Here is a 24,514-nt window from a genome sequence, read left to right as displayed (position 1 = left end):
GCTATAGTCTGGCCCAGGGGTGGCGAACCTGCAGCCTCAAGGCCAAATGTGGCCCTCTTGGTCCTCAAGAACAGCTGTTTGGATCCAAATTTCAAATTTGTTCTGTGAAGTTTAGATTCAGTCAAAGGGCCATACTTGAAGACCAAGAGGGCCATGTGTGGCCTCAGGGCCAGAGGTTCCCCACACCTGGTCTATCTAGCCTTCTCCCATATGGAAGATGGGCTTCTCCCCCATGCTGAGTGAGGAGTGATGTTTTGGTGAAGAGTTTAGACTAATATTATAAAGCTTCCCACACCTTTAGTATCTATAGCAACTCTATGGTCTTCTCACTCGATTTTTACTCACAGCAGTGGGTTGGGTCCTTAGATCCCAGTTCTTGAGTATTTATTCCCTTCAGCTCATGAGATCCCACAGAAGTCAGCTAGCAGACACAATTAGCTCTTAGTGATGGCATTTATTAAGAAGGCTAACTGGGAAGCATCTCTACAAACCATCTGTCACCTAGGGCATACACTCCCACAAAAAGACACAGACTCCCTCAAAAGAGTGAGCATAGGGCTCTGTTTTCTGGCATTAGCACTCACTTTTTGGAACTGCTTCCATATTGATTGTCTCTTTGTGTCTGTTTCTCTTCAGGCTGTCTCTTTTCCTTCACTATCTTTGAGTTGATTCATCACCTGCTTAGTTTTTGTTTTTGTTTTTTCCTAGCAAGAGTGTCTATTACTAGATGCCATGGCTGACTTGGGGTAGGGGAAGAGAAATCCTGTCATCTCCAAGATCAGTGTCTTAGTTCTTTGTCCACTGCTGGCTCCCTGCCTGAATTGGATGGCATTGCTTGCAGCTCAGGGGTCCCAGATTTACTTCAATAAACCTTTATTAAGTGATTTACATGGAAGGTTGTGTGTGTCGAACTTAAGGATATGAGAATTAAAAAGAAGCTCCAAATGAAATAGTCCTGGCTTTCAGGCAGCCAGGGGAGGCATGGCATGGAAGTGAAAGAGTACATGAATGAATGAGAAAACATTCTGTGCCAAGCCTCATGCCCTTAGGCTTGCATTCTAAGGGGAAGGAAAGAGACCACATGGAGGGAAGTGGTAACTGGGGATGGTATTTTGGTTTGTAAAACTACAGGACTTGATATGTGAAGCCATGAGAAATTAGATGGATGCATTCTTTCCTGGAATGATGATGGTGTTGATTTAGTTATGGTTCTAGAACTGGAAAGAAGATGGGGAGTGGGGAAGAAGGTATCAACAGGGGAGTCTGGGGCAGGGGTCTAGTGAGGAGATAGTGACAGAGTGAATAGGCAGTTCTAAAAGGAAGACATCTAACCTAACAGTGGCTATCTGAAAAAATGTACCAAATCACTAATAATTTTTTTAAAAAAGTAAAGCAGCTCTGAAATTCCACTTCATAACCGTCATCATATTGATGAAAAAAAATGACAAATGTTGGAGAGACTGCTGGAAAACAGGCATATTAATGCAGTTTTGGTGAAACTGTGGTTTGGTGAACACATTAGGAGGACTGAGATCAGGGAAAAAATTTCAACAGAGTCAACACGTGGCATTTCTAGTACACACATAGCATTCCACCAGAAATTATGCTGCAGACTTTACACCCTACTTACTGATGATAAGCACTTGTACTTTGGAGTCTTGAGAGTTGGAGAGAATGTAAATACTTGCAAAACATCTACTACCTAGCCATAATTTCACCTGGAATGTATTGAGATGTATTAATTGCTTTATGTTCTGAATTATACTTCTGTTTTACTATTTTGCTGCTTATATTTATTTATTAGGGCAATTTGACATTTATGCATTATTTGTTATTTGTTTATTTGCTAATGCTACTCATATTTGTTGCTGAGTGTCTGTTAACTTATTGATATTTTAGGGACAGCTAGGTGGTTCAGTGAAAAGAGCACTGGGCCTGGAGTCAGGCAGACCTTAGTTCAAATCCAGCCTCAGACACTTGCAAGGTGTATGACCCTGGGCAAGTCACTTAACTTGTTTGCTTCAGTTTTTCCTCATCTGTTAAAATAACCTGAAGAAGGAAATGGCAAACCCCTCCAGTGTCTTTGCCAAGAAAGCCCCAAGTGGGATCACAAAGAGTCAGACGTGGCTCAACAGCATTAATATTTTATTGCTGGCTTTCCATTATCTTGGTCTTTGAAGATTCCAAAGTACAAGTCCTCCTCGTCAATATGTATGCTGATCAGTCTGAGCCATGGATATGTATGCACTATCATGATATGTGCATGTAAGATCTTTGGCATGTAGTTTAAACAAACTGCTGAAACAGCTTGTCAAGTGTCGCTTTCCTTTGAGCTTTGTCTGTTGTGTATAATGCCATTGGGGATTGGATGTTGGTGGTATCACAGGATGATTACGTGGGATGTGGGAATGATTGTTTTTGTTAAGTGTTGCTATATATTTCAGTGTTCGTGAGATACAGATGCAGATTACCAGTATGGTAACATTAAAGCAGCTGCAGACAGAGACCAGCTTCCAAAGGAAAAGAAATGTCGATCAGCCATTTTCCCTCCATGAGCCCTGCCTAGAGATGGGATAGAATCAGAATCCTGGTGCCTCTTGAATCTTCGCTCCTTGACCTTGGAGAACGTCTCCACTCAAATGAGCCATAAGTACTGACTCATACATTGGAAACTTTTCTAATTTTCCAGGAGGGAAGCAGGAATGATAGGGTAAGGAAAGGGAATGGGAACATACATTTATTAAATGTCTACTATGGGCCAAACACTGGACTAAGTATTTAACAAATAATATTTTCTCTTTTACATTTTAATTCTGTTACAGAAATCTGATCACATACTGGAAGTCTGCATCTGTGGGTGCTGAGGGAGAACGGTGAGTAGTGAATTATCTTGCAGGATGAGTGGGAGCTAAGCCTAAAATAGAAACATAAATTTTGTGTTTTCATGTTTTATCACTATTTCATCCCCTTGACTAGACTTGGCATAATAAAGAGATTAAAAGCTGATTTTAAGCAGAAACCTTAAGCAGTGTGACTGTAAGTAGAGGCAGCGGGCCAAGCATTTACAGCCTTGAGAGCCCTCTAGTAGCCAGTCTGATTTTTATGAAGAAAAATAAGAAACATGGATAGCCATTTTCCATATGCAATGACTGACTTCTGTATTTTAAGAAAAGCGCCACTTGGTGGTTAACTCAGATGTTGTGCTTTGAGCTAATTCAGACCCCTTGGCTGGATTTTTACCTGTGTGAGAGTATAAAAGCTGATATTCTCAAGTGACTGTAACACTATTGGTATTCATTATTATATGAACATATATTATCATATGTGCATGTTGTCACAAGTGAAACAGCACTTGACCTAGCTTCAGGCACCTAGGTTTTTACTACCCTCCCTTCACTCACTTCTTAAAGAGTCCTATTCACTGAATGGGCATTACTTCACTCTAAGTGAGCACCTGAAAAGGCATTAGCCTACAAGGGCCAGGGTCTCCCATTGCATCCCGGGCCACCTCCAGTCATCTGGATGAATATCTGGTCACTGGACCCAGATGGCTCGAGGAGTTGTACCATTTTTTTTTTTTTTTTGCATCTTAGTTCAAAGACGGCTATAAATGGACTGTATGGCCCACCCTCCCTCAAATCAAAGTCAACTGCAAGTCATGTCATTATTTCCTGATGCTGTGGTCCTTTCTGAAGATGAAGGACAAACACAACAGCGACCCTCTCAGGTATTGACTACTTTTGTGACTCAGAGCCTCTTAGTTTCTTCCTCTGTAAAAATGGGAATTCAATGAAGTTCAAACCAGTATGTATGCTATGGGATGCACTGTGATAGGTGGGGAGATACAAGGATGTAAAGAAAGATCCTGCCCACAAAGAAATGACATCTACATATTCACATATTATGAAATGAAAGACGATTTGAGAAGTGAGAGAGTACTAATGACTGGTAAAGGGACCGGGAATCAGAGAAAGCTTTGTATAGATTGTAATATTTATATTATTGTCATTGTTTTGTTGTTCAGTCATTTCAGTCATGCCTAACTCTTTGGGACCCCATTTGGGGTTTTCTTGGCAAAGACACTGGAGTGGTTTGCCATTTTCTTCTCCAGCTCATTTTACAGATAAGGAAACTGAGGCAAACAGGGGTAAGTGACTTGCCCAGGGTCACACATCTAGTAAGTGTCTGAGGCTGGATTTGAAGTCATGAACATGAGTTTTCCTGACTAAGACCCAGCACTCTATCCACTGCACCACCATTATACTATTTACCTTTTGGTGTTGTGAGAACACAGACTTGTTATTCTTAAAGTAAAGAATGGGAATTCTTTCTACTTCCCCAAACCCTGTGTAGCATTGGTCCATGACATGAGTTCTTAACCCAGTATTAGCAAACTTGCTTTAAAAATTCTTTTCGATAGCTGTGTTTCAATATAAATGTTTTCTTTCAAATCCTTCATATATTTTATACATTTAAAAATATGCTTCAGAGAAAGGGTCCATGGACTTCCCCAGACAGCCAAAGAAGTTCATGACATAAAAAAGGTTAAGTCTCCCTGGCCTAGGGTGATTTAAATAATCCTGTCCTTTTGTTCTAGACAGATTGTTTGGGATAGAAGAGAGATTGTTCTGGGAGGAATCGGGGAGCTGAACAGGATAAGAATGATCAAATGTTCACTTTGGGAATGGGCATAGGGTGCCATGTCCTGGTATCTGAGGGAAATTTTAACTTGGATCTTCCTGACTCCCAAGTCCAGTGCTGTATCTACCGAACCATCTAGCTGTCCCCTAGACTGTCACTAACTGTGACAGTGACTGGGTCTGGGACTAGCTGTGGTGGTTCAAGGACCAATGGGCCTGTACTGCAATACCAGTCTGTTGATGTTGGTTTCTTGCAGTTGGTAATTGCAGTCACAGAGAGGGACGTCAAACACCCTTTGCTTGAAGTTGTCTAGAACTTTAAGAGATAACCTGCTGGGGTGGCCAGGTGGCTCAGCGACTAAGAGCACCGGCTCCAGTGTTGGGATGACCTGGATCAAATCCGGGCTCAGATACTCAGCACCACACCCAGAAATAACTGGCCGTGTAACCTTGAGCAAGTTACTTAACCCCGATTGCTTTAAAAAAAAAAAAAAGAGAGAACCTGCTGGGGGCCCTACTGGATAGGAATGGTAAAGAAAAGACTGTGTACATTTAGGAGGCTTTTTTTTCAGGAAGTTTGTTATCCAAGAGTTCTGGTGAATGCTCCGTTTTGTTTTCTCAGGCTTTCAATACCATCCTCCTCCTTTATTTTTTGTGACCTTCATGCTGGGTGATGTCAGTGATTTTCTGGGTAAGCGCTATGAGCCAGAGAGAAGAGGAATTTTAGATAAAAAAACTGAGCCTTCCATGTTTTAGGAGTCTCTTAGCATAAGGGTTGCAATTGTTGGGCCATTTTTTAATGTCTTCCCCATGGGTAGTGAAGACTGGTGATGGACAATTGTAGAATGATCAGCTCCAACATCAAACTTATCACATGACCAAATTATCTTGTACTTAACTCACTAGAACATCAGCCTATAAAATGTCTCCTTTGGAGGCCTTCCTACCCCAGCTTTCCCCCTCCTTTTCTGTGCACACATGCACACGAGTTGGTGCTGTTATCCCTTCAGTCCAGAGTTTGCTTCTGGTGGGGGGGAGAGGGCCGAAGTGTCAGTCTGAAGACTTTTCTGACATCCTGATAGGACAAGGTTGAGCCTCCAGTGCATTAAGGATCTAGCATCTCATTTCCAGGCTGTTTATAATATCCTGTAGTTAGTAATGCCATAGTGTTTTACAGTTTGCCAAATGCTTAACAAATATGATTTCATTTGATGCTCACAAAGATCTGAAGTAGGAACCATAGTTATTACCCCAGTTTTATAGTGGAGGAAAACTAGATCCAGAAGTATAGTGACTCCCATGGTGACACAGTGTAATGGAAATGCAAATTTAAAGATCTTCCCTGCCCCTAGGCTAAAGTGCACCTGGAGCCTGGGGTGGGAGGCTTGTTTTTCAGTAGATGCTTCTTGATTGGCCAGTGAGTCAACAAGGTTGTTACATTCTCTGAGCCAGGAGAAGGCTATATAAGCCCTGATGTGTAGCTTTGTTTTGGGGCTCACTTTGAAAAGTGTTCTGTGATTTGATGTGGATTCTGGGAAGCCGTTGTCCAGAGCCCCCCAGCTTTGAAAAAACCCAGTTGTTGAAACCCAGATGTTGACTGGGTATGGATGTAATGGTTGGACAGTTTGAAATCTGTCTACTAGATCTGTTTCTGTCTTGATAATTCTGTCTGTGTACTTTGAAGTTTGGGGTGCTGACCTTTTCCCCTGAACAAGGTAAACGATATATGTTTGACTGATTAAAGTAAGCTTGTTAACCCATTTTGAGTTGCTTTCCTTTATCAAAGCAGATCCAAGAACCTGTATTGGCAGCAAACCCTGAGGACGCTTGGGGTGCTTGCCGCTACACACAGCATCACAGGAAGAATCTGAAGCCGAGTCTTTCAGACCGACTCGAATATTAGCACACATTCCCTTATATCATGTTGCTTCCCAGTCTAGGTAGCTACTCTCAGAATCATTATCCTAGGATATATGGGTTGGGTCTTAGAAACTATTTTATACAGTCCCTTTGTAGCCATCTTTAAGCTCAAGCTGCAAAAGAAAAAAATGGTATAACAAAATAGTAAAAATGGTAATTTAGGAATAAAATTAAATAATTAAAATTATTGTAGTGAAGGTATAATAAATAATTGGGCAGACAATTAATAATAATTAATAAGTGCAGACAAATCCACTTAAGAGAAACCAAAGAGAAAAATTGGAACTGTCTCCAGATTAGAGAAAAGAAAAAAGGTCACCCCAGTATGAGAATCATATTTGTTGCCCAGTAAAAGTCATTATGACTGGCCCAGAGTGTGACCTTCTGTTGAAGGTTTGTTCTGCTCCCCTTTCTGTTTCTTTTGTGGGAAAAGGAAAAAAAAACCGAAGGTCTTCAGTGAGCATCAGCCTGTCTACTTAGGGATGGGATCAAGGAAAAGAGATGGTATTGGCAAGAAGGGATTCATCTTCCAAGATTGGAGCAAAGGAGAAAAGTTGGGGAGGGCGGGTGGAATGATACTAAAGTGATTTGAAGGGTGGAACTGGGGAGGAGTGGTGTCTTGCAATGGATGATCTTGATTTTTTTTTAGTGAAATATTGAGGTAAGGTACTTTACTGAGAGAAATGGATGAGGCAGTATTCCTGTAGTTGAATTGAGAAGGTTTGGAATATCCAATGTGGGAGAAGCCAGTCAGAGAACAGTAAATGGATTAGTAAACAGCAACTGGGATCCAGTTGAGATTGGATATAATAAATTTGTAGTATATTCATTCACTCAGTATGGTTGTGGTATGTAATGGTTGAATCCAGTTGAGATTTAGGTAGCATAAATTTGTAGAAGACCTAGTCAGCATGGTTATGTGACTTCCTTCAGGGGCATTCAGTAGCATTTGAGCAGGACTAGAAAAGGCAAATAGTGGCAGTTATTCTGGATTGAGTTTTAAAAAGGAATAATTTAGGACAGTTTAAAGTTGAACTGATAACTAAAGTAAGTCCAAAGATGATGACTTGGAAGAATGGGAAGGATGTCAAGAAGTGATAACTGACACCTTGGCAGGAGGGATGAGATAGATAAAAAAAAAAAGGAGACATTGGGGCAGCCAGGTAGCACAGCGAGTAAGAGCACTGGCTCCAGTGTTGAGAAGACCTGGAGATCGAATCCCGGGCTCATACACTTAGCACCCACCCAGAAACACCTGGCCGTGTAACCTTGAGCAAGTTACTTAACCCCAATTGCTTAGGGGCGGCCAGGTGGCTCAGCGAGTAAGAGCACCGGCTCCAGTGTTGGGACGACCTGGAGATTGAATCCCGGGCTCAGACAATCAGTACCACACCCAGAAATAACTGGCTGTGTAACCTTGAGCAAGTTACTTAACCCCGATTGCTTTAAAAAAAAAAAAAAGGAGACATAAACTGTATGGTGTTCACAAATAGCATCCCCTCTACCTCTAGCTCTGTAGATTCTGAGGACATCATTATACGGTAATCGATGTTCATTCATTTATTCATTAAAAAACTCTTAAATACTAACAACTGTTCAAAGTGCCAAGTAGGGGCAGAGCACTGTTACCAGCCAGAGGAAATACAAAGATAAATTATAACATGGTGTCTGTTTTCATGGAACCAAATAATTTAGCAACTCTGAGACATCCAGAAATGGTTAAGAAGGCAGAGAAAAGGTACGATGTATTTTAGGAAAAAAATTCCATCCAATACACTTAATGCAAAAACCAAAAAAACAACAAAACCATACATTTGAGGACTTTGAGTCTTCCTGGTGATCCAGGAAGGCTCATTATAGAAAAAAAATTTTAGCTAAAATTTATATTTTTCTTCCCTCCCGTTTTCTTCCCCATTAGGGGAAAAAAAACCACAACAGAATCAAGCAAAATTCTGTTTTGGACTTGTCTAAAAACGTGTCTTATTCTGCATCCTGAGTCCATCATCTCTCTATCAGGAGGTGGAAATCATGCTTCATCATTGTCAGAAAGACTTCTTGAGAATTATAGCGAGCTGAAGTTAGAGAGAGTGTGGTGTGGTGGTGGAAAGAACACTGCACTCTGAGTCAGATCCCTTAGATTCCAGCCCCACCTTCCTATCCCCCGGCATTTGGTGGACAAGTAATTTTACCTAGCTAGTCCTCAGTTTTTTCCTCTATAAATGAAGATAGTAACATTTGCACCACCTATTTCATAGGGCTGTTATGAGGCAAGTATTGTGTAAACCCTAAAATGCTACAGAAATGTGAGTTATTACTGTACACTTCAACTTAATGTTTTCTATTCAATTGAGTTTGCTATTTTATAATTTGTAATTATTTCTATTTTGTATTTATTTTATAATTTAATAACTTTGAAATTTCTTTTAAGTTAATATTTCTAGAGGCAACTGGTACGAGCAATGAATAAAGTGCTGGGCCTGGAGTCAGGAAGACCTAAGTTCAAATCTGGCCCCAGACACTTAACTAGCTGTGTGACCCTGGAAAATCACTTACCTTTGTCTGCCTCAGTTTTCTCAACTGCAAAATATGGCTAACCTTGCAGGGTTGTTGTGAGGATCAAAAGATAGAATATTCGGAAATTGCTTGGGCGGGGCCCTGGCATATAGTAGTTGCTATGTAAATGTTTGTTTCTCTTTCCCCTTCCCCTTTAAAATTAAACTTTGTTATATTTAGTTTTTATACCACTTACATCTTCTGATATCTCCCTTCTCCCTCTCACAGAGAGCCATCCTTTATAATAAGGAATTAAAAACCAGTCAGCCGGCATTTATTAACTGCTTACTATGTTCAGGGCAATGTGTTAAGCACCTGTGATGCAAAGGTAAAAGGCAGCCCTTGTCCTCAGGTAACTTACAGTTTAACGGGGAGACAATATACAAATAACAACCAATGTACATGTGGGATCCATGCAGTGTTAATGGATGGTGATCTCGGAAGGAAGGCATTAAGCAGTGGGGAGAGAAAAGGGGGAAAAAATCAGTGCAGAGAAACAGCTAGTATATGGAACAGTGATATTTTTGGCCCTGTTCTCCACCTGTGTAAAAGAAGGAGGAAAGTGCCTTCTCATGCCTCTTCTTAGGATCAAGTGACGTCTTTATAATTTTGTGGCTTCAAGAGTCAGTTGTAGGTCGTCTTTCTACAGTGCTTTACAGTTTACAAAATTCGTTCCTTCTTAGCACCAGCCCTGTGAAGGAGACAGATCGGGTATCAGCATCCCCCCTTTTAAAGAAGAGAAAACTGTGGTTCACGTGGGTTTAGGAATTTGCCAGATGTCCCATAACTCATGTGTCAAGAGTCGGGACTGGATCCAGCTCTTAGGATTGATAAGACTAGCACTTCTCCCACTGGGTCTGATGGCAGGACTTCACATTCTCCAGTGGATGAGTGAGGTGCAGGGAGCCCCCGACTTCACACCTCATAGTCATGGGTGGCCCATGAAAGAGCTCTGCTATGTTGGGTTGCTTAGGCTTGTGAGGAAGAAAGGTCACTTCTCCAGGGAGTCTTAGAGGCTTCACGTCTCTCCCCAGGAAGGGGGCTCCTTCCCACATCCAGTATCACAACTGGAGAGTCATCAAAAGCTAGGGAAAGGGGGAGTAGAATCAAGGACCACTGGTAGGAGAAAAGGTTGGTGTTGCTTAGCAACAGCTACTCTAGATGTGGGCACTTGGAAGGAAAGTCTGATCAGGTGAGCAGTTGGCCAGGGGAGGACGTGGGACTGGGAGAGGATAAAATCGGACGTGGTGGGGGATGGGAACTGTCTCTGGTCTGAGAAATGGGCAAGGGTAGCCCTTGGTTTCCATCTCATGTATGTGTGTTTCCCTTGGGAAGTGTGCCCTCTTCCCACCCTCCCCCATTCCTCCCAAATCCCTTTATGAAGAATATGTTTACAGGTTAAATGCTACCAGGACATTGGCACCCAACTTCAGGGGAAGTCATCAGCCTGTCAGGCTTCTACCATCAAGATGAAGGTTAGGGCAAGAGTTCTGAGAAAGGCCCAAGCCTTCTCATTCCCATCCTCAATCACACTGTGTTACTTGGGAGGGGTAAAAGACATTCTCAGTCATTAACAATCGGATATAGATCAGGTTCTCTGAAGAGTGAACCAGAGCAGGACCAGGCTGTAGATATCAATGACTTAGGGTGGGTTAGCAGAGGGCTGAGACACTGGGCATTGATCCAGAAAGAGAGGCCTGTTTAGAATCTGGAGCCCCAGGAGTGCCACTGTCAGGAAATCAGGTTGGGACGAAGATGGGGGTGGGGCTGGAAATCACTTTTCTCCTGTTTGATTCCCCTGTGTCATGCTCTTGCCAATACTATTGTGCTGATGGCGAGAGTAAACCTCAGCTCAGCTCCTCTTCCTGAGCTGTAGGAGAAACACCCACAGGAGCAATTAACCACTTCTTTCTTTCCCTCCTTTTCTGCCTCTTCATGTCCCTCGTCTTCTTCTCCACTCTTCATCTTTTCTTCCTCTTTCCCCTCTTATCCCATCTCTTCCTCCCCCCTTGTCCTTTTATCACCTCCTTCTTAAATGATAGATAACTCATCAATAGAGTGCTTTGAAGTTTGCAAAGGATTTTATGTGTTATGTCTCTGGAGCCTCACAACAACCCTGGGAAGTACGTGATACAAGCATTATTATCTTCATTGAGCTTGAATGGCTCACTCCTGCTCAGGAAGCTTAGGGTGTCAAAAGTGTGATTTGATCAGGTTTTCCTGATTTCTAAGTAGAACAGATCAGCCCAGGCCTCCTTCCTGAGCAAGAAAAACACATGCCATGCTCTTTCTTCTTCCTCTCTTCATCTTTTTCCTTTCCCTCTTCAACTTCCTCTTTACTTTCTCTCCTGAAAGACGCTTGTCTTGGGAGTTATGTGACCTGGGTTGGAGTTTAAGCTTTGCCATCTTATTTGATTATTGAATTTGTCCAATTTGACTTCTCCTTTTTGGACCTCATTTATCTCTATTAAATGAAGGATTGGTGGTGGGCAATTTTAAGGCTTCTTCCAGCTCCCAAGCTTTATAATTTTTGGAATGTAAAACCATATAGGGCCCAGCAGTTTTCAACCTAGATCTGTGAATTTAAAAACTTTTTTTAAAAAAATGTATTTCAATAGAATCTGTTTTATTTGTGATCCTATGTATCTTATTGTGTATATTAAAAAATCTTATTGTAAAGAGTCTATATAGACTTCATCAGACTGCCAAAGAGATCTATAACACAAGAATGGTTAAGAGACCTTGAATTAGTCAAGTTAAAATGTACGTGTTGGCTGAAGACCCAATTATTCCAGTGGCATAAATTCAAATGATAGCTTGGGGAGGGAAGGGACATATTTTCAGGCAGAGGGAGCCTTTGTAGGAATTGCCCAGTTCACAGAACTTAAAGGGGTACAGATTTTGGAGAATCCCAGAGGGGACTCTCGCCATGAAGAAAGGAATATTCACCCTTTAGCCTTAAGTAGAGAGAGGAAATCTAGGCCAATCCTGCTTTCTTTTCCCCAAATCATTTGTGTAATAGTTGGAATTTTTTGCCTTTCTTTAGTGTTGTGTTTTTTTTCAGTCGTTTTAAGTTTTGTCTGACTCTTCATGGCCCCATTTGAGGTTTTCTTGGCAAAGATACTGGAGCGGTTTGCCATTTCCTTCTCCAACTCTTCTCACAGATGAGGAAACTGAGGCAAACAGTTAAGGGATTTGTCCAGGATCGCATAGGTAGTAAATGTCTGAGGACAGAGTTGAACTCACAGAAATGAGCTCTCTGTTCACAAGAGCGCTTCAAGGTCCACAGTGCAAGTATCGCCCCCATTTTACAGATGTGGAGACTGAGGTTTGGAAAGGTTGTGAATGTCCAATAGCTAGTAAGTATTTCTGCTACTTCCAGGTTCTCACATCAAGCTCCTGGAGAAAGGACCAGTTGGGGTGATTGCTACAATCTGGAAAGCAAATTGGAGGTAGTGTCATGCTCTTAAAGTGATGATTAAGATAGGGAATAACGTGTAGCTGAGGTTCTTGACCAAGAATTGCTGCTCAAGTAATTCATTTGAGAGATGTGATTGTGACTATTCTTGTGGCAGTTTGTCAAACCTTAGTGTTCCTGTTTTTATTCCCTATCTCCTCCCCTATTTGAGTATGAATTTATTGGGTGCAAAGACAATTCATTTGTTAAAAAATTTTATGTAGAGGGAAAGTATTTTATTATTGAATTTAATTTAGCCTCCATCAACAGTTACAGATATTCCTATAGATAGGCAAGAAAATAGAGAAAAATTTTCATCTCAAATTTCATTTGAGACAAAACAAACCACCATCTTTAAATAACACCTCAAAATGAATTCAGGAGTGGCAAAAACCACAAAAGGGGGGGAGGTAAAACAGTTTTCTAGTCCAAGACAACTTAGGTCAGCAGGAAAAATTTGTCACACTGGGGTGAGAATGGAATAGAGGCCATACCCCAGCAAACCAGCAGAAGGACTTGGGGATAACTGAACCAGTAGTGATGGCTTCCAGATTTCTTCGTCCATAGATGGCAAGGGAGTTCTACAACTAGCCAGAAGGAGATTAGAGGTGTTCTTTTGCTAGCACTGGGTACATAACTTAGTTGCATGGTCTATATGTGGATCATGGTCACAGTCCCAGGCATACTAGCCCTTACAGCCACAGGGAAGCATGGGCTCTGGTTATAGTTCCAAGGATGAAAAAATGCTTGTGATTGTTCATAGAGCAGAGCAAAGACCAGGAGAACAGTTGACCACACCTTTCTTATATCATACCACCCTGAAAGAACTGAAAACTTACAGACTCCTGGAACTAGTTCTGGGAACAGCAGCAAGAAAGGCCTGAAAATTTAGACAGTGCCTTCTCTACCCTGGCAACAGAGCTCGACTTTAACATCAAGTTAAAAGTCAAGAAATAGGCTAGGAAAATGAGCAAACAGAAAAAGAACTTTATCATAGAAAGTAGCCATGGTGATAGGGAAGATCAAAACACAAACTCAGAAAAAGACAGCAAAGTAAAAACTACTACATCTATAACCTCAAAGAAAAGAATGTGAATTGGTCTCAGGCTCCAAAAGAATTCCTAGAAGAGTTTTTAAAAGATTTTAAGAAGAAATTTAGAGAGGAAGAAGAAAAATTGGGAAAGAAATGAGAGTAATGCAAGAAAATAGTGAAGTTTAGTAAAAGAGACACAAAAAATAAGAAAACAACACCTTAAAAAGCAGAATAGGCCAAATGGTAAAATAGGTACAAAAATCCACTTTAGAGAAAAACTCCTTAAAAAGAAGAATTGGCCAAATGGAAAAGGAGGTACAAAATCTCACTGAACAAAATACCTTTGAAATTAGAATTGGACAATTGGAAGCTAATGATTCCATGATATATCAAAGAACAACATAACAAAATCAAAAGAGTGGAAAACTAGAAGAAAATGTGAACTATCTCATTGGAAAAACAACTGACCTTGAAAATAGATTGTGGAGAGATAATTTAAGAATTATTGGACTGCCTGAAAATCACGATGAAAAAAAAAAGTCTGGACATCACCTTTAAAGAATGTATCCAGGAAAACTGTCCTGATATTCTAGATCCTTAGGGTAAAATAGAAATGGAAGGAATACACTGATCACCTCCTGAAAGAGATCCCCAAATGAAACCTCCTAGGAATATTTCAGTAAAGTTCTAGAGCTCCCAAGTTAAGGAGAAAACATTGCAAGCAGCCAGAAAGAAACAATTCAAATATTGTGTGAAGCCACTGTCAGGATAACACAAGATTTAGCAACTTCTGTGTTAAAGAATTGGATGACTTAGAATATGATATTCTGGAGGGCAAAGCGACTAGGATTACAAACAAGAATAATCTACCCAACAAAACTGAGTATAATCCTTTTGGGTAATGAAATAGAAGATTTTCAAGGATTCCTGATGGAAAAATGAGAGCTAAATAGAAAATCTGACATTCAGATGCAAGATTCAAGAAAAGCATAAAAAGGTAAACAAGAAAGAAAAATCATTAGAGATTTAATAAGATTAAATTGTTTACATTTCTAAATGGAAAGATACTTGTAACTCCTAAGACCTTTCTCATTATCAGGGCAGTTAGGAGTATACATAGACAGAGGTAATAGGTGTGTTTTGAATATGATAGAATGATATTTAAATAAATAAAAGTAATAGGTGAGAAAGAAATGCACTGAGAGAAGGAAAGGGGGAGATAGAATGGGGTAAAGTATCTCACATAAAAGATCTTCTACAGTGGAGGGGAAGATGGGATTGATAGTGGGGAGCACTTGAACCTTAGTCTCATCAGAAGTGTCTCAAAGAGGGACTAATATACACTCACTTGCATATAGAAGTCTGTAATACCCTACAGAAAAGTGGGAGGGGAATGGGATAAGAGAAATGTGGTAGTGCTGATAGAAGGGAGGGAAGAAAGAGGAGGCACAGTCAGAAGCAAAAACACTTTTGAAGATGGACAGGGTGAAAGACACTAATGTGTTGTCAGTGGAGTTGTAAACAGATTCAACCACTCAGGAGAGCAATTTGGAAATGTGTCCAAAGGACTATAAAACTTTTGACCAAGCAATATTACTACTAGGTCTATATTCTGAAGAGATAAAAAACAAAAATGAAAAGAATATACATACACACAAAAATATTTATAGAAACTCTTTTTGTGGTGGCAAAGAATTGGAAAGCAAGGAGATACACATCATTTGGGGAATGACTGAATAATTGTGGCATAAGATTGTGATGAAATACTATTTGTACTATAAGAAATAATAAGCAGTATGCTCTCAGAAGAACTTGTAAAGTCTTACATGAACTGATGCAAAGTGAAATGAACAGAATCAGAGTAACATTGTACACAGTAGCAACAATATTATATGATAAACAACTGTGAATTGACAGCTATTCTCACCAATACTGTGATCCAAGACAATTTTGAAGGACCTATGATGAAAAATACTATACATCTCTAGAGAAAGAACTGATGGAGTCTAAATGCAAATCAAAGCATACCCTTTTTTACTTTTATTTTTCTTGTTATTTTTTGGGGGGTGTTTCTGTAATTTTTTCATGGAAATATGTTTTGCATGACTGTACATGTATAACATAAGTTGCTTGCCTTTTCAATGAGGGGTGAGGGTAGAAGGGTAGGGAGATAATTTGGAACTCAAAATTTTAAAAAACAAATGTTAAAATTTTTTATGTGTAATTGGAGAAAAACAATATTAAATAATTTTTTAAAAAGAAATCTTGTGGGGTGTTTTTTGGAGGGGGGAAGGTAGAGCAATTGGGATTAAGTGACTTGCCCAAGGTCACACAGCTAGTTTTGTGTTAAGTGGCTGAGGCTGGATTTGAACTCAGGTCCTCTTGACTCCAGGGCCAGTGCTCTATTCACTGTGCCACCTAACCACCCTGAAATCTTGTGTTTTTAACATATCCAGGGGAAACACCCTCTTGGAGAACATCTTTTAAGGTGGCATTAAAATCTAACAAATTGCATTAATTCATCAAATATTACCTTTTACTTGTAAGGCACTGTATTAGCACCTAGGAATGCAAAGACAAGAATATTAAACAATCCCTGCCATGAAGGAATTTATATTCTAAACAGAGGCATCCTTTATTCACTTTACTTTTCAGTCAGTGTGACTGTAGAGATGTGATCTGCTGTGTAATATTTTATGGGGAAGCTTGTCTGTTTGCTTCTCCCATTTTCATCAAAGATTCCCTTGTCTATCTGTCTGTCTATCTATCTATCATGTATCTATCTATCTATCTATCTATCTATCTATCTATCTATCTATCTATCTATCTATCTATCTATCCATCTATCCTCCTGCTTGCCTATCTGTCCATCCATATCTATTTATCTACCTATCTAACGTTCATAAAAATTCTCTAGAGATTGGAAAGTAGGCATAAGGATCGATAATTGTTGATAGGCTTATAATCACCTTTTTTCAGGAACTGGTGTATTATTTTTTTCTCAGAGCCGGGTATTCTCTGTTTCAGTTGGTTAGTAAGAATTTAGTAAGCACCTACTCTGTGCCAGATATTGTGCTAAGAACTGGGTATACAAAGAAAAGCAAAAGACGATTCCTGCTCTCAAGGGACGCACAGTCCAGTGTGCGTGTGGAGGGGTGGGGGAAAAACATTTAAACAACAATACAAACAAAATATATATAAGGTCAATTTGATCCCTTAATGCTATTAAAATTGTGTTGCCTCTAGCATGGATTACTTCTATGTATATACTTGCCTGTTTTAGATAGTCTTTCCATCTTTTTTTTTTAAATACCTTCTATATTCATGAAGCATGTCAGGGATATTATACTCTGATATGTTATTATACACTAATAATACTCTATGATATTATTCTCCAAATGTGGCTCCAATTGTTATTAGTGATGAGAAGAGTTTGTTAAAGAAACTATGACCATTTTGGGAAGAGGGGAGGGAAGGAAGGAAAACTTGAAACTCAAAATTTTGTAAAAATGAATGCTAAAAATTGTCTTTATATAATTGGAAAAATATACTATTAAAAACTTTTTTTCATAAAACAAATGGTGACAGATCTTTTAACATTTTATTTGTTAGCGTTCTACCAGTTTTGTCTTAAATGTTCTTGTGATGATTTGGCTTAATTAGGTTTCAAGTCAAGCTTTTTAAAAACGTGTCTTTCTTTCCACCACTCCTTGTGGTTTTATGAGACCATAATGTTCATAATCTTCCTCCATCTGTAAAAATCTCCTGTAAGATTGTATAGACAGTATATTCAAAATGCCTTATGCCTTTGGCAGATGTAACTATTTAGTAAAGAGATTAAGGTTTTCTAGTTTAGATGACTTCTAAAATCTTAAGGTGACTTGGTGAAAATTAATTAAAATATGTTCTCCTTCCTTAATTAATGGTGATGGTGTGGATATCTATTTTCTCATCCACTCCACCTCCTTTTTTTTTTTTTTGTTCTCATCAACTTGTTTAAGTAAGTTCATTTGGAGTTTCCTCAAATGTGTGCCATCTCTTTGCAATTTTGTTTTTATTTTTGTCCCAACAATTTAATGGTTATACTGTATATCTGATTCAGAAAGATTTTCCATATTGGTAACCTATCATTTGTTGTTTTTCTAGGCCATAATCCATTTCGTCATTGTGACGTTATTTGGCTTTCCTTTTTCAGCTCCTATGACTGACCCTCTTCTTTTTTTTATTTTTTTAGTTTACATCATTCATTTCCACAATATTTTGAGTTACAAATTTTCTCCCCGTCTTTCCCCTACCTACCACCCCAAAACAGTGATCCCAGTGAATATCCCCTCCCCCAATCTGTTCTCTTCCATATCTTCCCCCATCCCCTCCTCTGACTTTCCAGTAGGGCACAGTGGATCTCTATGCCACAGTGCCTGTATATCTTATTTTCCAGTTACATGTAAAATAATAATAATAAATTTTAAACATTTGATTTTAAACCTTTGAATTCCAGACTCTTTCCTTACCTCCCTTGTCACCCACCCTTACTGGGAAGATAAGCAATTCAATGTAAGTTGTACATGTGTAGCTGTGCAAAACATTTCCATAGTGGATATATTGTGAAAGATTGACTGTATTTCCCTTCATCCTATCCCACCCCCACTTGTTCTATTCTCTACTTTGATCCTGGTCCCTTTTCAAAAGTGAATGCTTCCAACTTCCCTCCCCCACCCCAGCCTGCCCTCCTTTCCATCATCCCCACTCTCATCCCCTTCCCCCTACTCTCCTGTAGGGTGAGATTTATTTATATTATATTTATATTATTATAATATATTATATATAATATATATTATTATAACATATATTATATTTAGTGTGTATGTCATTCCCTTCCTAAGCCAAATTCATTGAGAATAAGGTTGACTCATTCCCTTTTGCCTTCCTGTTCTTCCCATCCATTGTAACAGTTTTCCCTTGCCTCTTCTATATGAGATAATTTACTCCATTCTATCTTTCCCCATCTTCTCTAATTATATTCCTCTCTCACCTCTTAATTTCACCTTTTAAGTATCATCCCTTCCTATTCAACTGGTCCTGTACCTTCTGCCTATGTCTACCTGTACACATATATACACATACTCACATATGTATTCATATGCCTATATACCCTTCTATATAGACATACATGTATGTATACATGTATGTATGTATATATACATACACACATTTCTATTTCCTTCAACTATTCTCATATTGATAAAAGTTTCAAAAGTTATAATTATAGTTTTTTCATGTAGGAATGTAAGTAGTTCAACTTTGATAAGTTCCTTATGATTTCTTTTCCCTGTTTACCTTGTATCTGAATGTCAAATTTTCTATTCAACTCTGGTTTTTTCATCAAGAAAGCTTGGAAGTCCTCTTCCATTGAATGACCATATTTTCCCCTGAAACATGATACTCAGTTTTGCTGGGTAGGTGATCCTTGGTTTTAATCCCAGCTCCTTTGACCTCTGGAATATTATATTCCAAGCCCTTTGATTCCTCAGTGTAGAAGCTGCCAGATCCTGTGTTATCCTGATTGTGTCTCCACAGTATTCAAATTGTTTCTTCCTGGCTGCTTGTAATATTTTCTCCTTGATCTGGGAACTCTGTAACCTGGCTATAATATTCCTAGGAGTTTTCTTTTGGGGATCTTTTTCAGGAGGTGATTGGTGGATTCTTTCAACCTCTATTTTGCCCTCTAGTTCTAAAACATCAGGGTAATTTTCCTTGAGAAATTCTTGGAGGATGATTTCTAGGTTCTTTTTTTGATCGTGGCTTTCAAGTAGTCCAATAATTTTTAAATTATCTCTCCTGGATCTATTTTTTAGGTCAGCGTTTTTTTAAGTGAGGTATTTCATTGCCTTCTGTTTTTTTCATTTGTTTGGATCTGTTTAATAGTATCTTCATTTTTCATAAAGTCACTAGCTTCCATTTGCTCTAATCTAATTCTGAAGGAATGATTCTCTTCAGTGAGCTTTTGAGATTCTTTTTCCATCTGGCAAATTTGGCTTTTTAAGGCATTCTTCTCCTCATTGGCTTTTTGAGCCTCTTTTGCCATTTGAATTAGTCTGTTTTTTAAGGTGTTATTTTCTTCAGTCAGGTTGTTGACTTTCATTTTATAATTTTCTTGCACCATTCTCATTTCTCTTCCCAATTTTTCCTCCACTTCTGTTATTTGGTTTTCAAAATCCTTCTTAAGCTCTTCTATGGTATGTAAGCAGCTCATTCTTTTCTTGGAAGCTTCTGGTGCAGGAGTTCTGACTTTGCTGTCTTCCTCCTGTTCCATACCCTGATCCTTTTTGTCCCCAAAAAAGGAACCCAAAGTCGGATTACCGTACTTGCCTTGCTTTCCTCGTTTGCTCATATTGCCACTCAATTACTTGACTTTTGGACTTTTTGGCATAGTAGAACTCTGCTACAAGAGTGGGGAGCTTTGTCCTAATTGCTGGAGTTTTCTCAGTTGCTGGAGCTATTAATTGGGTGCCTTCTGTGAAACCTCCACTCACTCTGGCGCTCTGGCACACTGGTCATGCACCCCAGGACCTCTACCCCAGAGAGTGATCCAGATCCAAGCAGGTTAAAGCAAGAGTGATTACCCCTCAGACTGGTTGCTTGGGCCCCCTAGAATCTCCAGGCCAGGAGCTCTGAAACAGCCACATGGCAGTGGCTACATGGGTGCCACGCTTCAGCTGCTTCTGGCCCCAGGACAAAAGCTGACCTCCTGATTTCCCAGGTCCCAAAGTCCACACTGCATTGACCTCTCACTTTGTCCTTAGCATCTATGGATTGATAATTCTAGAACCGCCAGAGCTCGTGGTGCTTTGAAGTCCCTCCAGCTGGTGGCTGGTTGTGGCTGCCCTGAGGCTAAACCCTTGGGCTTCCAGGGAAGGTGGGGGGCTGGGCTCAGCTCCCAAAACTCTGCCCTGGATGCTTCCTGCTGGCCTGCCGGGCTGTCTTCAGTAGGAGGTTAGCTTCTCTGTGTCGTTTTGTGGGTTCTGTAGCTCCAAAGTTTGTTTAGAGTCATTTTTTACATGAATTGGAGGAGGTGGAAGCTGGAGTCTGGAGGAAGTCCTGTTTCTCCTCCTCCATCTTGACTCCACCCCCTGACTCTCTTCTTGAATAAAGTGTTTGTGTGAGGTAATGAACTTGACACGCAGAATGAAATGTTTTGTTTTGATTGATCATGTGTATTTCATCTAAGGGTTTTGTTTTGCTTTTTTTTCCCTCTTCAAAGAGAAAATATTTTTTAATTAAAAAAAATTTAAAACAAGTTTTGATATTTATAGGTTGGAGGTTTATTGGTTGATTTATCAGCTTTTGACCTCTCTTATTTCTTCTTTCTGAACCATTTCCTCTGTTTTTCTTTGTTTTCCCCAGCACCCCCTTTCATTGAAGTCACTGGGTATTAAAATATGTTGATTTCATTTTCAAGTGCATAGCTGTTACTGCATAGAATTTCTCTGTCTCCTTAGCCTCTGCAGCATGTTTATTGCCTATTGACTACAAATATTTTTATGGTTGTCCTTTAAGAAAAAGAAATCCATACTATTTCAAAGGATCATTGGAAAGATCATTGAATTCATGATTGGAGGAGTTTGGTTCCAGTCTTCACTCTGTTATTTATTACTCATGTGACCTAATACATATGTCTTCACCTTTCCAGTTATCATTATGAACTAAGATGAATAAAAATGATAACTGCAAAGTTATCAACACACTCCTTCCTTTACCAAATTGCTTCTTCTAGGGCAGGGATTCCTTTGGTTTGCATAGGGTCCTGGGCTTTGAGTTTGGAAGGACTTGGGCTCTGGCACTGTCTGGACAAGTTATTTTACCTTCCTAAACCTTGTTTCTTCATCTGTATGTAAAATGAGAATTAATAAATTTCAAAGTTCTATATAAATGCTATCATCCTCTTATAGTATTATCACATAATGTTATATATCATTATCATGTCATTATCATAACATTATTATCATCATTATTACCCTTTCTTCTTGTTTTAAAAAATCAGGCTACTCTATCAGGATTAGGAATAATGAGTTCTGCTTTCAAGAAAAACAAGATCACAGTTCTCCCAGGTAACTGGGGCCCCAGGAAAGAAAGTAGCCCCATTTAGAGATCACCTAGCCCACCTGTCGTCCATGTAATCAATAAATGGACATTTCCTAGTTTGTTGTTTATTTATTATGCACAATGAATACCCTCTGTTCAGGACTGGACCATCCCTAGAAGAATAAAAAAAGGTAACTGCCTAACTTTAAAGGTCTTTGTAGATGTGTGTATAAGAAAGAGAGATGCTCAGAATCCTCACTCACACATCCAGATAACTACAGGTGACACCACCCTGAGTTTATAATTGAGCTGTGCTTATTTGGATGGTTATTTTCCAAGGTGGCAAAACATAAAGTAAAGGGAAGCTAATGACTGATGTTTTAGGGGAGAGGGAGATACCCCAGATGGTCCATTTTTTAAAAGTGGCATATCTTAAAAGGTAGAGGGACAGTGTCATATGGTAGAAAGGGTCCTAGATTATTATCACCACTCCTTTTGATAGCACTGTGGTAGTTGGTAGAGAGCTGGCCTGGGAGTCAAGAAAGCCTGCATTGGCTGTGTAACCTTGGTTGCACCAGCCCCTTATGTTTTGGTGTACCATCAACCCTTTGTAGCTAGAAAGGGTGCAGAAAATGCCGACTCCCATTTGTAGAGGATATTTCCTCACCAGGGATTTCCTGATAACTAATTAAACCACAAATCTAGTCCTTGTCTTTGCTGTTGCCTGCTAATTCTAACTTTTCACAGTATTTTCCCAGCTATTATCTCATTGAATCTTAACAACTATGTAAAGCATATAGAGTATCATCATTTCAGTTAAAAGAAAAAAAAATTTATGAGACTGGGTCTGCCCCTCTCTTCTAGGCCTTGAAATACAACAGCCATTCACAGGCCCAATCTCACTGGTGATGGGCCTTTGCTTTTCCTTAGGCAGCAGGGTGACTGCCTATTGTTGAAGTACCACATCATATGGCTAACTCTAGAACTCAAGTGATGTAGTCGCCTCGGCCTCCCCGGTAGCAAGGAGGAAGGAGGCAATGAGATCAACAGGCAAAAAGCAGATTTCACCAGGGCCACACAGCATCTTTGTATTGGAGTAGAATCCCATTCTTGGGCTCCTAGTCCAGGGCCATATACCTTGTGGGAGGGTGAGTTCCTGTTGGCTTATGGGAGTTGGAACCAGGATAAAGACTGACTTGGCCGGAATCCCAGACCTTGACCCTCTCACCTTGGTCTTTCCAGAGACACAGATGCTTTCGCTGCCATTACAGGGCAATTTTTTGGATCCTAATGTGCTGAACGTGAGCAAAATAAAGAAAGTGAGGAGGAGGATAACCCAGCAATATGTTCGACGTTGCTTCATCGCTCTCTTGCAGGGCCTATACAGCTGCCGCTGGAGACGCTACCAGTGGTTGGAGCTGGAGACTAACAGCCTTTGCTGTCTAAGGGTAAGGGCTGGTGCGGGGGGAAGCACCTCCTCTCAGGTACAAGGGCCTCCCATCCCCTATTTTTCTTGAGGGCAGCTTGGGGGTGGAGGGGATCAAAAGAATAAAAATGGGTATTTGGAGACTGAAGTCCCCGTTTGCCATTCCTGGGCAAGGATAGACAGAGAACGCTGGTCTCACTGTGGAGTCATAGGACTTCATGGTTGGAAGGGACCTCAGCCAACATCTAATCCTATCCCTTACCCAAAGAAAGACTCCACCACTATGTCCCTGACAAGCAGACATCCGACTGAGTCAGAAGACCTCTAAGGAGGTCTGCAACATCACAAGGCATCTCTTCCTCCTTTCTGGTTAAGCCTAATATTAGGAAATTTTCCCTTAGATCAAACCCTAGTTTGCAAGCTTGCACTTTGTAAGGCCAGCCAGAATAAGTTAAGTTACTCTATATGACAGCTTTCAGATCCTTGAATACCTCCATCAGGTCCGTTACTCCTTTTCTTCTCCGGAACAGACAACATTCCTCCAACTAATTGTCATGGAGATGAATTAGGGGATTTTCAGCATGATGGTTCTTGAGCTTATTAGTGTCCTTCCTGAAGGACATTTCTTCTTGCTCTCTTAATGTTTGGTCTTCTTTCCTCCTTCTTTCTATCCCCTCTTTCTTCTTGGAAAGAAATATCTATGAATTCCCTACTACATATCGGGTACTGTGTTAAGTGCTTTTTGCCTGTTGATCTCATTTGATTTTCACAACAACCTCAAATTATCCTCATTTTACAGATGAGGAAACTGAGGCAAACAGGTTGAGTGACTTGTCTAGCATCCCATATCTAGAAAGTGACTGAGTTTAGATTTGAATCTGAGTCTTCCTGACTCCAGGCCCAGCCCTCCGTCCATTGCACCATCTAGCTGCCTCTTTCTCTTCCCCATTCCCCTTCTGCTCCTTTGCATTAGCTCTTCCTCATCATTTCACTACAGTCACAAAGTGAAAAGCCATGAACATAACAGAGTTCCTTTTCCCCCTGCCCCAAGCCTTGAGAACTGGAGCTTCCCAAAAGAGGCGAGGGTCAGCCAGTATTGCCTTACAGCCTGTTAGAAGGAAGAGAGGATGTTGAAGGGATGGACTCTATATACACATGGAATATCACAGTTGGAAAAGGCTAATCAAAGTCCCTAATTCTACAGCTGGGGAATCTCAGCAATCTAAGTAACTTTTGCTCTCTGGCTGGGGAGAATGGATGCCCAGACGTGCAATGTTTGGAGAGCAACATAAGCCCCCCGTCATCAAAGGCTGATAAACAGAGAGATTTTAGACATGCTGACTAAGGTCCCCATTCTTCAGATCCAGAGAGTTTTCTTGTACAAGTTAGATTGGATGATATCT

General features: G+C 40.1%; 1 protein-coding gene across 1 annotated transcript in view; it reads left to right on the top strand.

The window, feature by feature from the left end:
• The window catches only part of GDPD4 (glycerophosphodiester phosphodiesterase domain containing 4), a 120,295-nt gene that overhangs the window by 16,173 nt on the left and 79,608 nt on the right, over positions 1-24,514 (top strand). The window contains exon 3 of the mRNA XM_069070774.1: positions 22,928-23,133. Within this exon, the coding sequence (XP_068926875.1) occupies positions 22,928-23,133 (206 nt within the window). The remainder of the gene's footprint in view (positions 1-22,927; positions 23,134-24,514) is intronic.

The sequence above is a fragment of the Petaurus breviceps genome, unplaced genomic scaffold, assembly GCF_028583685.1.
Source record: "Petaurus breviceps papuanus isolate PSGF00001 unplaced genomic scaffold, PetGlider_PUasm1.0 90823, whole genome shotgun sequence".
NCBI lineage: Eukaryota > Metazoa > Chordata > Mammalia > Diprotodontia > Petauridae > Petaurus > Petaurus breviceps.
This window is presented reverse-complemented; position numbering and strand designations above follow the sequence as displayed.